The sequence below is a fragment of the Vombatus ursinus genome, unplaced genomic scaffold, assembly GCF_900497805.2.
Source record: "Vombatus ursinus unplaced genomic scaffold, bare-nosed wombat genome assembly UNPS02014810.1, whole genome shotgun sequence".
Lineage (NCBI taxonomy): Eukaryota > Metazoa > Chordata > Mammalia > Diprotodontia > Vombatidae > Vombatus > Vombatus ursinus.
This window is the reverse complement of record NW_020954588.1, coordinates 29,884,999-29,902,663: the sequence shown is the minus strand read 5'-3', so window position 1 is coordinate 29,902,663 and position 17,665 is coordinate 29,884,999. Positions and strand designations below refer to the sequence as shown.

The 17,665-nt window shown below is 43.4% G+C and overlaps 1 protein-coding gene across 1 annotated transcript in view; it reads left to right on the top strand.

Annotated features, from left to right (window-relative positions):
- Positions 1-49: 49 nt before the first annotated feature.
- The window catches only part of PRKCI (protein kinase C iota), a 79,189-nt gene continuing 61,573 nt past the window's right edge, over positions 50-17,665 (top strand). The window contains exon 1 of the mRNA XM_027875879.1: positions 50-174. Within this exon, the coding sequence (XP_027731680.1) occupies positions 50-174 (125 nt within the window). The remainder of the gene's footprint in view (positions 175-17,665) is intronic.

The window sequence follows — 17,665 nt, the reverse complement described above, 5'->3', positions numbered from 1 at the left end:
CGGCCAGTCTCCCCGCGGCGCGGCCGCTCCGGTGCGGGGCGGCGGGGAGATGCCCACGCAGCGGGACAGCAGCAGCATGTCCCACCCGGGCCCGGGCGGCGGTGGCGGGGGAGGGGGCGGCGGCGGCGGCGGGGACCACGCGCACCAGGTCCGGGTGAAAGCCTACTACAAAGGGTGAGTGAGCGCGGGGCCGGGCCGGCCGTGGCGGCGGGCCAAGTGGAAGCCCCCGGAGGGCAGGGGCTGCGGCGCCCCGGTGTCCCTCGAGCCTGCCGTGGTGTTTGTGGGACTGGTTAGATCCGCCGGTGCGAAGAGCATCCCGGGAGGGAAAGCTGCTGAAGGACAGCGGCTGTTGTCGTCCTTGTGCCCCCTGAGCCTGGCACAGTGTTTGTGGAAGTGGTTAGGTACGACTGGGCAGAGGGAGCTAGTGGAGAGTGGAAGCCCCCAGAGGGCAGGGGCTGCATCGACCTTGTACCCTGCAAGCCTAACAGAGCGCCCTCCACTTGGTGTCGCCTACTCTGGATGAGGTCTGACTGTGCAAAGGGAGCATCAGGGTGAGTGGAAGCTGCTGGAGGGCAGGGGCTGGTTTTGCCCAGTGCCCCTCAGAACGGGGCACTTAGAAGTTTGCCTAATTTGGATCAGTTTGGATTGGGTAGAATGTAAACAACTTGAATCGATCAATTGATAAGCATTTATTAAACACCTAGTCTGTGCCAGGCACTGTGATTAGTGGTTGGGTTACCAAAAGAGGCAAAAAACAATCCCTGCCCTCCAGGAGCTTACAATCTAATGGGGGAGATAATGTGCAAACAAGTGTATAGAAACAAGCTACCGACTGGAAAAATAGGAAATAATTATAGGGGGAAGGCTCTAGAATTAAGAAGGATCAGGGAGGGCTTCTCGTTAAAGGTGGGGATTTAGTTGGGACTTAGAGGAGTGGAGAATCACTTTTTGTCATTCTCTTGGTATCTCTTTGTCAGAAGGCTGTGTGGTGTAGATGGTAGAGCAGGTGGCATCAGATGGAGTTGTCTCACCTGAAAGGCCCCCTCCGGATGAAATGACCAGTCTCCTCTTTATCCAGATCCTTTGTTTCTCCAGGAAACCTCAAGACTTTTGAGTGATTCCTCATTGAGGAATTATGTGAATCCTCGAGAGTGAACAAAGCACAGAGGAGAAGTGCTTGTGTCTGTGTGGTCCAGCGGAAAGAGGTCTAGATTTGGAGTCATTTAGGAACTCTGTGACCTTAGGCAGGTCATGTGACTTCAGGGCCTCAGTTTCCTCATCTGTAAAATGAAAGAGTTTGGACTCCATAGCCTCCACATTCCCTCTCAGCTGTAGATTTAGGATGCTGGATTCCCCAGTACCTGCTGTGGAAGCCCTTCCTGAGTGTTCCATAAGCTCAGTAGGTCAAGACCTCGAATGCTAGAATGTAAACTTTTTGAGGGTTTCCCATTTTTTTTTCATTGCTGTTGATCCCCTGTGCCTAGCGTATAGGAGATGGGCTTGGTCAAGTGGATGGAATACAGGGGAATATCTAGAGGACCTTGTCTGTAGGACCCACTCCCTTTGGCCTTCCTCTGCTCTCTACTGGGGCCCTTGATGAGTGCTTGATGGGTTGGGTCAACTAAGTCTTCCCGAGCTCACGGTAGGCTGGAAGGTCCTTGAAGGACAGCGTGGTCTTGTGTTCTTGGCCCTCAAAAACCCTTGAACGCCTCGGAGGGCTCAGTGAGTGCTGGTTGGCTTGCCTCGCCTTGGCCTGCCTGGGGACCGCCAGCCCTGACCTGGACTGAGGGATGCCCTTTGGGGGAGAGAGGATACCCATAACAAGGGATGTGGAACAGGCCGTCTCAGAGGTGGAAGTGGCTGTGAGGGTCTCAGAGGGTCTTGGCTGTGGGGTTCACCTAAATGCAGTTTTGCACAGGCAGGAACAGGCTTTGCTTTGGGCTGGCGTGTGGTAGGAGTTCAGAATGAGGACTTTGAGTCCGGCTTGTTTTCCCTCGGGTATAGGCTGCAGGACCAATTTAGACTGTGGTAAGCTATAGCAGGCAGGCCTGAAGTCATAAGAAACAAAAGAAAAAGCCACCAAGTTATGCAAGTGGACTTTATCTGAGGACTGCCATAGTAGGTTCATTACCTGCCAGGGATTTCTGAATGATGTTATCTCCCCAGGTTTAGGAGGGGTTTGTTGAGAATGGTTGTTGGGGGAGTCCCTCCCTGGCATTGCTGGGTTTCATAGGACCTTGCTTTAGGACGAGAACCCTGCAAGGGGAGAAGAAAACCATCCCACGCCTCCTGGCACTGAACGTACATCCGGTTGGGCTTAGCTAATGTTGCCCCATCTCACCACGGGGGAAAAGAGCTCAAGCCAAGATACTTGATTAAAGAATATTTTAATTTCAGGAACTTTTCTTCTGCCCCAAATTGAAGACTTCCAGTTCAGTTGAACAGTTTTCACTTGATCATTGTTTGGTGAGGTGAATGTCCTTTGTGGCTGGTGTGCACTGCTTAGACCAGCTTGGGCTTTCCTGTGAAGCCCAGGGTTTTCCAAACAAACACCTTTATGGGTGTGCTTGCTGCTTATCCAGGCAGAAGTAAGTGGCTTAAAAAAAAAAGTTTGACTGTACAATGCCTACATTCCTGAATGGATCAGTGAGGATTGTGAATGGGGAACTTACAAGGGGGAGGCCCTAGCTGCTTGCCTCCTGTCTTCCCTGTCCCCACAAGTGATGATTGCTGGTTTTAATGATTCTTAACCGAATGATTGGGTTTGTTGCTGTGTGTGATTTTATGAATTCTTGCCTTTGGAGTTGTAACTTATGATCACATTAAACAATTCACATGTGCATAGGTAGAAGGCATTATACAGCAAGGGGTTTGTAGCCTTGGCCAGTTATGTGGGTGTTTTTTAATGGGTTCTTATTCTTAGGGTAGTTCATGGGATTTTGAGGTTTTGCAGCCAGCCATGGCTCCCACAGAGCACTGTGGGAAAAGCATTTTGTGTGTACATGTATCTAGAATGATAGATTGATTTTAGATGTCTTTATTTAATAACCAGAATTACTAAACTCCAGTTTTTTTTTTTCCTTTGAGGCTTTGTCCCTTTTTGAAAGAAACCGAGGTGGCTGTGCTTAACAGCCTAGGTTGGAATTAGGATCCCATATTTCTCTAACCATCAAGGTCAAGAAGGGAAGGTCTTATTTGTTCAGGAATGTCTTTGTAAATTGCAAAGCACCGTGACAAAGGTATGAGGCTATTAATCTGTGACTTCAGTTTTTTATAAGAACACTCAAACTGCACTTACTAGCTGTGTAACCCTGGGCAAGTCACTTAACCCCATTGCCTAGGCAAAAAATCCCCCCAAAAACAAAAAAATCTCTCAAACTGATGCTTTCTTTATCATTTAAAAATGGTGACTTTTTGCTAAGGGAAGCAAACTGTGACCTTGAACACTTTTATCCTACTCCAGCTCTGACAGAGAATCATGATTGAAAACTTCACTCCTCTACTTAAGAAACACTCTCTCAACCGATCATTTCTCTACTTCCTGCCCTGAAATCAGACTTAATCAGGACTCCATTTTTATTAGCAATATTCTCAGCCAGAGGTCATGCTGTTACAGAGCTGCTTGTTGAAACTACAATGAGTCACTGAAGGAGTTGGTTACTGAACAGGTTGGCTAACTAGGACACCTTTGACCTGATTCTCCTGAGCATGACTAGCATCTCATTCTGAGCCATGGAGTTGAGAGATCAATGGGTCACTTGCTCCTCCCCTCCCCAGCAGCATTTCTTTGTAGCAGCTGGATTATTTTGTACAACATGACTAACAACTCCTTTCTCCCAGGATGAGAACCTTCAACTTCCTTTAAACCTGATCTTTGTGAAAATGTGCCCTCTCCAGATAAAGAAACTTAAACCACACTTAATTTGATTAGTTGTTCTAGTATTTAAGTAGGAGATTGGCTTTTTCCTTTTTTTTTTTTTTTAAACACTGTGGGAGCTTTTCCTTGGATTTCCTCAGTCATTATTTTGTTAGTTTACAAAAATGGAATAAAAAGTTCTGTTGGTTAGTGAGAGATTAACATCATATAAGCTTTTTTATGGTGAGCTCTGTTTTAGTGGGGCAGGGCTTATCAGTTAAATACTTAAGGAACCAAGAAGACTACCCCATAAAAGTATACAGCGGTTTTGCAAACATGTGTTCCAAATGACATTTCTCAGAGTACTTTTTATTGACAGTCATAATTTTAAAGATTTTACTACATTGTAGAATTAGGAAAACATTGTTGAATAACTATTTGTGTTTGAAACTGGCTTTGCGAGGAAATACGTAGGATTTTTCTCGTGGTTTGCAAGTCTTGACAAGGCTGATTTTTACTGGTACATTTGTTTTCTGACTACATTAGTAATAGCGATTAATGGGCAGAGGTGACGTCTCTGATTGGGCTGTAACGGGCCCATTTGGACCGTCTTCTTTTCTCTGTTTCCTCCTCTTGGAGATTTCACTTCTCCGGGTTCTAGGGTGCCATCTCTGGAGTTGACTTTGAGCCCTGGGTATCCACACTTCGCCTCTTCGCTCATTACTCTCCCTCAAGGTCTGTTCCAAGGGCATCTCAGGCTTGACATGGCCAGTGCCCCTCATTTCTTCAGGGAGCATCTCAGCCATCTGTATGCAGGCTAACCACTCCCCAGTATCCTTGATGCTCTTGGCTGAACTCTCTGTCTTTGGTGAGCAACTCTGATTTCCCTTTCAGCACTAAAATGCTATAACAATGACATTGCCTCCCACCTCTCAGAAATTCCACTATATTGCTTTTTATATATATTTGGAGTGTGTGACCTGTGGGCCAGAAGCTTAACCCCCCAGCAATCCAAGCAAAGGACTTAGGAAGGAAGGTGCCTCCTGCGGTTGGTGTTCCCCACAACCTCCCTACCCCTGGAAAATCACGGCTCTGATAAAAAATAAAAGTGTCCATGCCCCCTTGCCCCCCCCCCCCCCCCGTAGAATGTCAGCTCCTTGAGGCCAGGGACTAGACTTTGTATCCCTAGGACCTCCCACAGTGCCTTGTGCATAGGTTCCTAATATGTTTGCAGAGTTTGTATGTTAAAAGAACACATCCCACAGTTAGCACGGTGCCTGGCACATCATAGGGACTTGATAACTATTTATTGACTGACTGCTGTATCACCAATCCATAACACTACCTACTGAAAAAAGTCCTAAATAGCCATTGCTGAGCGAGTAAGGAAAGCCCTTGATCAAAGCCTGTTTATTTTTTCAGCCTCTGCTTTGTTAACATCTGTTGTGATTCTCTGTTGTATCTCATCCACACCAGACCCTCCATGAGGGCTCAGCCCCCATGATTCTTATCTAAACTTTGTATGTCTTCCAGAAACTAACTCAGGGCTGCAACAAAAGAGAAATGCTTAATGGATGTTTATTGAATTGGATTTACAAACCCTTTTCCAAGCCTGTAATTACAAGAAAGGAGAGAGATTCCTCTGTAGGCTCGCACAGTGGCAGCCAAAGAGTAGATGGGGAGTAAACAAACAAACAGCATAGGGGCAGAGCTGTGGTACTGACAGAGTGGCTTATAAGCCTTTTAAAAGGGGAAGGGGGCAACTAGGTGGTGCAGTGGATAGAGCTCTGGCCTTGGAGTCAGGAGGACCTGAGTTCAACAGCCTCAGACATTTGACACTTACTAGCTGTGTGACCCTGGGCAAGTCACTTAACCCCATTGCCTCACTCAGAAAAAAAAGAGAATTCTGTCAAACCTTAATTCCACTACTACGTAAACTATTTGTGAAAATAGGAAAAGATAGGATTCTACTAAAAAAAAAAAAGCTAAAATGTCCTTGAATGGACGAAAATCAGTTTTTGTCCTTCCCACCAGACTGCTGTATTAAACAAAGTGGCCTGTCGCCTTTGACTCCCTGTAGATGTCAAGAGTGTCGTTGAACTAAGACCCCGTAGGAGCATGAAGATATCCAGGAAGCATCCCTGCCTCCTCCCACTGATTTTAATTGTGGTATCTCAGGACACCTGAAGTCATCAGAGATGTGTGTTGGGTAACCCTCCCAGGCCTGTGCTGGTTTGTCCAGCAGAATCTCTCCTTGCTGCACCCTCCTGTGGCTATCTCAGTGTCCTGCTCTGTGTGCACAACTACTTCCATGGCCTCACACCCCTCCCTGTCCCTCCTGCAGCTGAGGAGCCTCGCTGAGCCTGCTGGTGAACCCCAAAGGTCTGTGGGGACCCTGTAATATAGAGCCCCTGAGGCCAGCCTGCTGTCCTGCTTCATCCTCTGCAGGGCAGCCTTGGAGATGGGGAGCATTGGCATCTCCTTGCCTGACCAAGGCAGCCTGACTTCCTCTTAGTGCTGACAGAGCTTGTTCTCAGCAGAGCCAATCAATCAGTGAACCTGGATTCAGCACTTAACGGGCCCTGGGCTTCTCCGTGTCCATGCCCTCTGACATGTACAGAATCAGTCAGCGCATTCCAGGGTGCCTCCAGGCTAGATGGACGGTGACCACTGAGGGCGAGGCCTTCAAGCTGAGCCCATAACCGGCTGTCTGCCTCCTGCCCTGTATGCCAGTGCCACTTTCCTTTGGGACGATGACATAGGTTTTTGAGCTGGAAGGAGCTTGAAGAGATAACTGAGTGCAGGCCTCTTATTTTACAGATGAGAAAACTGAGCCACTCCTGGCCTCTCTCGAGTCCTACCTCAAATTCTCCTGTTCTACCAGAAGCCTTTCCCAGTCCCTCTTAATTCCAGGCCTTCCGCCCGATGATTTCCAGTTTATCCTGATTGGGACCTCCCAGGGCAGGGACTATCTTTTGCCTTTCTTGCTATCCCCAGCGCTTAGCTTGGTTCCCGATACGTAGTAGGTGTTTAATAAATGCTTCTTGACTGACTGCAGGAAGCAGCAGCGAGGGGATTCCAACCCAGGGCCTTGGAGTCTAGATCTGGGGCCTTTGCCCTTGTGCCATGCTGCTTTGTGAGTGTTGAGTCAATCTGGTAAGACTGACTCTGGAAAGCATCGGGAATAGGCCTGGACCTGTGATTTCATCAGTGTCTGGAACTCTCAGAGAACACGCCCTCTTCCAGTCCAGGCTGGCCCCTTCATGACTTAGAGAATTGTCTGGCACACAGAGCCTGTGAGTGATAGGGGTAGACTAGACCTCAGGTCCGGCCAGCTCAGAGGTCATCTCTCTCCACTGTGGAACACTGCCTTTTTGACCTAGTCAGTTAAATCAGATAAGGGGCCCTTTAACTTGCACTTTTCCTCAACTGGCACAATGTTTATATTGGATACGTTTATCTTGGGTGTGGGAGCTCTGTTTGAGGGCAGGAAGTTCAAGACCAAATACAGATTTTGAAGTTTCTTGTTTCTTTTTTTTTTTAAAGTTGAGAGGCAGTTTAAGACAATGAAGAGCTGGCCTAGATTTCAGTCCTGCCTCAGATGTAGACCAGCTCGATTATCCTGGGTGAGTCACTCAACCTCTTAGTGCCCCTGACAGTTCTCTGAACTCAAAAGTTCTGAGAAGGTACCAGCCATCATTGATAGAGGGATTTTCCTCACCTAGAATTCTCTTTCCCCCCTCCCCCATAATTGGTGGCACAGGGTGGAAGAGTGTGGGTCATGGAAGTCCTTGAGAGCAATCAGGTGGAGACTTGAAGGAAGCTGGTAGAGAGAGAGAGGGTGTGTTTTTCTTTTTCTTTTTTTGGCTGTTGACGTTAAAATTTTTTTCCACTTAATAGTATTTAATTTTTTCCAATTACATGTCAAGAGAGTTTTCATCATTACTTTTATAAGATTTTGAATTTGAAAATTTTTTCTCCTCTGCTTTCCCCTTTCCCCAAGATGGCAAGCAATCTGATTTAGGCTATACATGTACAATCATAGTAGACTTATTTCCACATTAGTCATGTTGTGAATGAAGAATCAGAACAAAAGGGAAAAACCACAGGAAAGAAAAAACAAAAAAAGAAAATAGTATGCTTCGATCTGCATTCAGACTCCAAAGTTCTTTCTCTGGATGTGAGTGGCATTTTTTATCCTAAGTCTTTTGGAGATGTCTTAGATACTTGCATTGCTGAGAAGAGCTAAATCTATCAAAGCTGGTCATCCAACAGTGTTGCTGTTACTGTGTGCAATGTTCTCCTGGTTCTGTTGCCTTCACTCAGCATCAGTCTATACAAGTCTTTCCAGGTTTTTCTGAAGTCTGCCTGCTCATCATTTCTTATAGCACAATAGTATTCCATTACATTCATGTACCACAACTTGTTCAGCCTTTCTCCAATTGGTGGGCACCCTGAGAGGATGTGTTTTTCATACATGAGGGACTCCCTGTGTAAGGTGGGAAGTGGGAGATTGAATGGCCTTTCTGGGGAACAACAAAGAAGCTGGTTTGGCCAGAAGTAACTCAGAAACAGTGGGCCTGAGATAAGCGCGTCAGCCCCTGGAGCTGTGGTTAGGCTCATATCTAAGGACTATCCATTTCTCCTCTCTGTGGAGGATGGGTTAGAGAGGAAGGCCTAGAGGCAGGGAGTCCATTTGGGAGGCTGCAGGCCCATTGTCCTGAGGAGCATCGAAGTAGCAGCTCACCTTTGTATAGTGCATGTTTTAACATTTGTTACAGACATTATCCCATTTGGAAAGTGACGAGGGCCTGAACCTGAGGCATGGCTGTTAGTGAAGGAGGTGTTTTGAAAGGAGGCCCGACCCTGGATGTGCCAACTGAACACTTAGTGGGGATGAGGGACAGGGAAGAGATGAGTCTCAGCTTAGGTGCCTGGAAGCATGGTGGTGCCCTCAGCTGAACGTGATGATGGTATTTTGGGAAAAAGAGGAGTTCTGTTCGATTGTAGTGAGTTTGAGATGCTTCCCGTTGGGAAGGTCCCATAGGCAGGTAATTAGTGATGCTCTGGAGCTCGAGAGAAACCAGATCTGGGAGTCACTTACATAAATATGATTGTGGAACCCATGAGAGCTGAAGAGGTCGATCAAGTCGGCCAACAACCATTGATTAAATGCCTGCTGTGTGCTGGATTTCTAAGAGAGAAAGGAGAAGAGGGTCTAGGACCCAGGCCTGGGGTATACACACCCACACGGGTCTTTAAGGCCTGAACTTCAGTTAGCCCTAATGCTCAGGCAGCCTGCCCTTGATTGGTAGGTACCCATCTCACTTCTTACAACTTCCACATCTCAGGGATTAGGGGCATGGGGGCCCCGCAATCTGGAAAATCTGTGTAAAATTTTTTGGCCCTCCCTTTGTACCAGAGAAGAAGTCTTCTGGCTTTGCCGATTTCCTTCTCTATTTTCTTGATATTATACAAAACTATATATATGTTTTATGCGTTTCTGAGTTTCTAAACTTTTCTGTGTTGTCTGCTGGCTTTTGGTGTGTCATCTGCGGCTTTTGCAAAACTCCCCCAAATTTCCCATTTAATTTCTTTTGCTGACCTGCAGTGGAGATGGAGAAAGTTGCGATGTGGAAGGAATAACTGTAATGATTGCTTTGATACCAGGATGGGGAAAGAGACCACAACTCCCCTCTCCTTTTCCTGCTCCTGTGTCTTTTTGTGTGGCTTTTGGATTTGATTGTTGAGCTGGTAGATGGGATGGATATTTAGGTTAGGGGAGGGGAGGCATGTTTGGTGTCCAGGTATAAAGAAGGTTGGGCTCATCTCCCTTCTCTCTGCCAGCCTATTGTGTATGTAGGCCATCATTAAGATATAGGAAGTGACCGGTAGATCACCTAAGAAACTGGAGCCTTCTGAACCTTCCGTGGGGATGCCGAGATTGCTTTGTGGAGGCATTTTTTGGAGTGAGTAGTTAGCTAATGATGGGCTCCGGGACAGTGGAGAGGGAGGAGCTTCCACTTTTCTTTGACTTCAGTAGTGAGACAGACCCTCTTCAAACTATTTTGTGAATGAAATATTCCTCATTTGGGAGAGAAGACCATGTGCAGTTGATTGTTTTCACGGAGTTCTTTTTCAAAGAAGTAGCAGAAGAGCAGATGAGTACTTTTAAGGTCAAGAGCAGAGAGCTTAAGCCTGTGCCTCCTGAAGTATTTTGAGGTTTAATGGGAAAGCCTGACATTCCTAGCATTTCACTACTTAAGACTGTATGGAAATGTGTAGTTTTAGGGAGCTTTGTGGCTAAGCACATTGGGATCTATTGAAGGCCAGTGGTGGGCAAAAACATGCTACTGCTGAAGATGGAACCAGGCATAGAAATTGGGGGTTCTTTACCCAAGTAGGGTCTGTGGCTTTCTTTTTATGAACATTTTAAAAATTTCTGGTAACTGGACTTCATTTTTATTGTTTTCCTCTGTTAATCCCAAACCTTTCGTTTTCTGCAGCTTCAAGTACCTGATTCTTGAAAGGGTCCCCAGGCTCCTGAAGGGGTCTGAGCCCCTTGGGGCAAGATGGCCAAGATGGCTGGCCAGCTGTGCTCTCTCCCTTTTGGTTCTCATTAAACCCTGAATACGCTGACCAGGATCTAGGGATAGTGAAGTGAGTAAGCATGGCCTTTTCCAGTCACTCCGGGAAAATGTTTACAGAAAACCTCCTTGCCTGTTTTAGTTCCTGAAATTTAAGGAGCTCCTATTAGGGAGAGAGAACACACGATTAATGCTGACAGGGTGAGGAGGCCTTCTTAACCTCTTGGTTCCCAGCAAATGCATTCCAGCACATAGATGGTTTTGTGACCCGAGTTTCAACGGGAACCAAAGCATCTATATACACATATTGTTACCTGAGAATAATTGTAATAGCCCCCTCCTTTATATGTTAAAAAAAAGGTTTTATTTTCTTTCCTTGTAAAGGAAACATTTTAACAAAGAAAACATTTTTTTTCTTTGCCACATGTTCTCTGCTGGGCCTTGTCACCAGCTAATCTTAAATGCATTGCTTTTTTGTTTAAACAGGCAAACAGTCTCATTCTTTTAGTGCCTCATTTGAAGACAGGAATTTCTTTTTTTCTCTTTCTTTTTAAAGAGTCAATTCCTTTTCTCCTATGTTTATGTGAAGGGTGATTGGCAATAGTTTTTCCCTTAAGTGAAAAGAAAATTGAGTAGCTTCAGAGCCTTTTAAAGGGGTGGAATACTTTGGGTTTTAGGTGTGCAGTAATATTTGATTTTTAAAAGATACCAGTTGCAGTTTTTTCACGGGAGGGGGACACTTCCCTCTTGTTCAATATGTTGCATTATCAATCAAACAAGAGTTACTAAGTACCTACCGTGTGCCTGGTAGTGAGCTAGGCAGTGGAACAATGGAGACAAAATTGAAACAGTCATGGGTCAGTAAGTAAGAATACTAATTCTTCTTTTTATTTATTTATATTAATTTAAAATTTTTTTTGAGTTACAAATTCTCTGTCCACCTCCTACCTATCTTCTACCTTTTGAAAAGGCAAGCAGGTCAAAATGGATACCTGATTTCCTGGATATAAAGAGAGGTGTTACAGGAAAATTTGAAGAACATGGAACAAATTACTTATTAGATTTATGGATAGGTGAACAACTTAAGAATAAACAGGAGAGAACAGAAGGAGGATAATGGATAATTTTGATTACATTAAATTAAGATTTATTACAGATAAAACAAATGTAGCCTAGATCAGAAGGAAAGCAGAACATTGGGAAAAAATTTTATAGACCGTTTCTCAGAGAAAATTCTCCTATCTTAAATGTATAAAGAACTTTGTAAAAAATCTATAAGAATATTAGTCATTCCTCAGTTGATAGTCAATGGAAATGAACAGGTGGTTTTTGGATAAAGAAATCAAAACAATTTATAGTCATGAAGAAAATGCTCTAAATCTAATTATTGATTAGAGAAATACAAGTTAAAACTTTTTTTTACTCCTATCAGATTGGCTAAAAAGGGAAAGCAACAAATGTTGGAGGGGATGTGGAAAAATTGGGACACTCATTCATTTTTGGTGGAATAGTGAACTGATTCAGTCATTTTGGAGAGCAATGTGGAATTATGCCCAAAGAGTTATTAAACTCCCTGTACTCTTTGACCTAGTAATAACACTACTAGGTCTATTTCCAAAGATGATTAGGGAAAAAGGAAAAGAACCTATATGTTCTAAAATATTTATAGTAGTTCTCTTTTTGGTGGCAAAGAACTGCAAATTGTAGGGATGCCCATCAGTTGGGGAATGGCTGAACAAGTTATGGTATGTGATTGTGATAGAATACTGCTGTGCTGTAAGAAATGAGGAGTTCATGTCCAAAGGGCAAACCAGACTGCCCATACCAGTTGATCCAGCAATACCACTACTACGTCTGTATCTCAAAGAGATCATAAAAATGGGAAAAGAACCTACATGTACAAAAATATTTATAGTAGCTCTTTTTGTGGTGGCAAAGAATTGGAAATTGTGGGGATGCCCATCAATTGGGGAATGGCTGAACAAGTTGTGGTATGTGATTGTAATGGAATACTATTGTTCCTTAAGAAATGATGAGCAGGCGGATTTCAGAAAAACCTAAGTGAACTGATGCTGAGTGAAGTGAGTAGAACCAGGAGAACATTTTACACAGTAATGATCAACTATGATAGAGTTAGCTCTTCTCACCAGTACAGTGATCCAAGACAATTCCAAAAGACTCATGATGGAAAATGCTAACCACATTCAGAGAAAAAACTATGGAGTCTGAGTATGGATCGAAGCATACTATTTTCACCTTTTTTTCTTCCTCATGGTTTTTTTCCTTTTGTTCTGATTCTTCTTTCACAATATGACCAGTATGGAAATATGTTTAGTGTGATTGCATATGTGTAATCTATATTGGATTGCTTGCTTTCTTGGGGAGGGGAGAGGAGAGAGAGAAAAATTTGGAACTCAAAACTTTATAAAAATGAATGTTGAAAACTAGCATGTAATTGGAAAAAAATTAAGAATAATTAAGAGAGAAAAAAAGAAATGATGAGTTCTGTAATCTTAGAAATGCATGGATAGACTTGCTTAAAATAATGAAGAGCAAAATGAGCAGAACCAAGAGAATGTTGTATACAGTAACAGCAATATTGTTTTAAGAATGACTTTGAGTGAATAGGTCATTTTGACTGTTATAAATATTCACATTAACCACAAAGGACCTATGAAGGAAGAAGCTATCTGCACGCAGAGAAAGAACTGATAAATAGAAGTATATCTAGAATGATTTTACATATACACACACACATACACACACACACACACACACATTTGTGTCTAATGATAGCTATCTCTAGAGTGGGGGGAGGGGAGGGAAGAAAAAGAAGAGAAATTTACATGATAACTTTGTTATATATTTGTAAGGAATAGCAGACTGTATATAACAAATTTGTGGTTTCATGTGCACTCTCTTTTTTTGTAATTATGCTATATTATAGAAATGCTTGTTTTAGTCCATAAATTTAAAAATAAGTAAAAAATAAAGAGAAGGCAAGCAATATATCAATTATACATATGAAATTATGAAAAACCTATTTCCATGTTTATCCATGTTGCAAAAAAAAAACAATAAAAAGCAAGAAACAAAGAAAGTGAAAAAGTCTGCACTCAGAGTTCATCAGTTCTCTCTCTGGAGGTGAAGAGCATTTCTCATTATGGGTCTTTTGGAAGTGACTTGAATCATTGTCTTGATCAGAGTAGCTAAGTCACAGTTGATCATCCTTACAATATTGCTTTTGCTGTGTACAATGTTCTGCTCATTCTGCTTACTTCACTTTGCATGAGTTCATATAAATCATCTCAGGTTGTTCTGAAACCATCCTGCTCGTCATTTTTTACACCACAACAGTGTTCCGTCGCAACCATATGCCAAGACTTATTTGGGCATCCCCTTGATTTCCAGTTCTTTGCCTCTGCAAAAAGAACTGCTGTAAGTATTTTTGTCATATGGTTCCTTTTCCCTCCTTTTTTTTGATTTCTTTGGGATATGGACCTAGGAGTGGTATTGCTGGGTTAAAGTTTATGCACAATTTTATAGCTCTTTGGGCAAATTTCCAAAATGTTCTCCAGAATGGTTGGACTAGTTCGTAACTCCACCAGCAGTGCATTAGTGTCCCCATTTTTCTATATCCCCTCCAGGATTTATCATTTTTATTTTCTGTCACATTAGCCAATCTGATTGGTGTGATGTGGCACCTCAGAGTTGTTTTAATTTGCATTTCTCTAATCACTGGTGATTTAAATCATTTTTAAAAATGTGATTATTGATAGCTTTGATTTCTTCTTCTGAAAACTGCCTTGCTCATGTCCTTTGACCATTTATCAGTTGAGGAATAGCTGTTATTTTTATAAATTTGGTGCTGTTCCCTATGTACTTGAGAAATGAGGCCTTTATCAGAGAAACTTGCTGTAAACATTTTTCCTCAGTTTCCTTCTAATTTTGGCCGCATTGGTTTTGTTTGTGCAAAAACTTGGAAATTTCATGCAATCAAAATTATCCGTTTTGCTTCCAGTGATCCTATCTGTTGTTTAAACAGGTCATAAACACTTCCATTACTCATAGATCTGACAGGCAAACTGTTCCTTGCTCCCCTAATTTACTTGTGATATCACCTTTTATGCCTAAATCACGTACCCGTTTTGATCTTACCTTGATATACAGTGTGAGATGTTGGTCTGTAGTTAGTTCTGCCAAACTTTTCCAGTTTTCCCAGCAATTTTTTTTTTCAAATAATGAGTTCTTTTCCCAAAAAATCTTTTTTGAATCATTTTGTATCTTTGGGTTTATCAGATGCTAGACTACTATGGTCATTTACTACTGTGTATGGTGTACCTAATCTATTCCAATTATCACTGCTCTATTTCTCAGCCAGTACTAGATTGTTTGGATGATTACCACTTTGTAATACAGTTTGAGATCTAGTATGGCCTGGCTGCCCTCCTTCACATTTTTTTTTCATTAATATCCTTGATATTCTTGACCTTTTGTTCTTCCAGATGAATTTTATTATTTTTTCTAGTTCTATAAAATAATTCTTTAATAGTTTGATTGGTATGGCATTGAATAAGTAAATTAAATTAGGTAGAATTGCCATTTTTATTATATTGGCTCAGCCTACCCATGAGCCATTAATATTTCTCCAGTTGTTTAGATCTGTCTTTATTTGTTTGAAAAACACTTGTGTTTATAGAGTTCCTGGTTTTGTCTTGGCAGATAGACTACCAGGTATTTTATAATGTCTGTACTTATTTTGAGTGAAATTCCTCTTTCTGTGTCTTCCTGTTGGACTTTGTTAGTAATATATAGAAATGCTGATGATTAAGGTGGGTTTATTTTATATTCTGCAACTTTGCTAAAGTTGTTAACTGTTTCAGCCAGTTTTTTAGTTTATTCTTTACAGTTCTCTAAGTATACCATTATATCATCTGCAAAAGGTGATAGTTTTGTTTTCTCATCACCTCTTTTTATTCTTTCCATTTCTTTTTCTTGTCTTATTGCTATAACTAGCATTTCTAATGTAGTATTGAATATTAGTGGTTATAATGGACACCTTTGCTTCTCCCCTGATCTTATTAGGAAGGCCTTTATATGAGGTTACATTCTGACAGGGGAGATGACATGCACACATGTGATAAGGACAAAACACAGGTAGATGCACGGCAGCCTTGGGTGGGGAAGGCAGTGACAGCTGGGCTGAGGGGCAGGGGACTAGTAAAGGCCTAGGGAGTAGGTGCTGCTTCAGTTGAGTCCTGAAGAGGACCAGAGATTCCAAGGCAAGGAGAGGGAGCATTCTCTGCTTGGGGTCCAGGCAGTGCTGAAGCGTGGAAGTGGGAGATGACATGTGAGGGGTGAGGAGGGAGAAGATTGGTGTGGTTGGAGCCTGTCATATGGGGAGGAGAGTTCTATGTAATAGTGCAGGACGGGGGCAAGTTTTGAAGAGTTTTAAGTGTGAGAAGAGCTTGTATTTGATGCTAATGGTGCCATTTCAGTTCCAGTGGAAGACTGATATGGCCTGACCTGTGCTTTAGGATTGTGGCTTGGACAGATGATTTTGTAATAGTATTCTTTTATGATTTGCTTGTTCAAACTCAATTCAACAAATGTTAAACGTCTACTGCTGTATACTGGGGAATAGACCAAGACAAAATAATCTTTACCCTCAAGGAGCTTGCTTTATATTTAAAATTTTTATTGATGTAAAATCCAAAGACAACACCTTCATTTCTCCCTCCTCTCCCACTGAAAGAGCTCTCTTTATAGCAAAGAAGAACAAAAGAAATACAGCAAAACTGATGGGCACATCAGGTGAATCCACAGTCTATGTGGTGTTCATCCCCTTGGTATTTCAGCTGTGCAGAGAAGAGAGGGAGGGGGTGCAGCTTCATTATGTTCTTTGGGGCCAAGGTTTTATGATGACACAGTGCTTAGTTTGGGGTTCTGGTGCCATTGGAGTAATTGTGTGTGCTGTTTTTCTGGTCCTGCTGACTTCACTTTGTATCACTTCATAACAGTCTTCCTATGTCTCTCTGTAGTTTTTATATTCATCTTTTTTTTTTTAATAGCCCAGTAATATTTCATTACATTCAAGTATCTCGATTTATTTAGCCAGGCCCCAGTTGAAGGGCAAAGGATGATGATCCAGTGGTGGGCCCACTGAGGGGCGGGGAGATGGGACAGCAGAACCGATGGAGCAGTGTTGGGGAGCGCAGGGAGGAGGGGGTGCCCAGGAGGGAGGTGCTCAGCAGTTTCCCAGGCCCTGAGAATCAAGGAAAATGAAGGCTGGGAAAGGCCGTCTGATTAGCAGGTAGGTCTTGGGACTTAGCAGGCTTCTGAGGGTTTCCTTGGGAGGGCAGAGGAGGTGCAGATGGTGAAGACTGCAGCATGAGGAAATGGAGTCTGCTCGTGGACATGATCTTCTCCAGCCCATCCACGGGCAGCTGTAAAGCACCACTCAGTGCTGGTTCTGTGGACAAGTGCACCCTGCCCTCAGGGCGCTTCGATTCTGTGGAATCTAACACGTTCAACATACCCACACTAAATGGGGGCGGGGCACGTGCTGGCACATGGGAAGGGGTCAGGAAATGTTCCTACAGAAGGAGGTGCTTGAGCAGAGTTTTGAGGGAAGTGAGATTCTAAGCTACAGGTGAAAAGGAGGTGCATTCAGGTGTCCAGGACAGGCATGTGGTACAGGCCAGAGGCATCAGCGAGGAGGCCAGCTTGCTGGGCCTTAGCACAGAGCCTGGCACAGAGTAGGCACTTGATACATGTTCATTGACTGACTGACTGACCGACCGACCTTAGAGTTAGAGAAAGGGAATAATATAATGAAGTAAGAATAAAAGACTGGGGCCAAGTGGTAAATCACCAAATCAGCGAGTTCACATCTGAACTTAGAGGCAGAAGCAAGCTGCTGGGACTTATTAAGTAGGGACATGGCATAGTCAGACCCTCTCTTTAGGAAAATCACTTTGATCGTTTTCTCATAGGATGGACTTGCTAGGGCAGGGGCTTGAGGCAGGGACACCAGTTAGGAGAGTGTTGCCATAATCTAGGCAAGAGGTTATGAGGAACAGAAATCAGGCTGTCAAGGAAATAGAAGGTGATGGGTGATGGATGCCAGAGCTGGTGTGGATCAGACAATTGGTTGGATATGTGAGGTGAAGGCGAGGGAAGAGTCCAAGATAACAGCAGGGTCATGAACGTGGGGCACGAC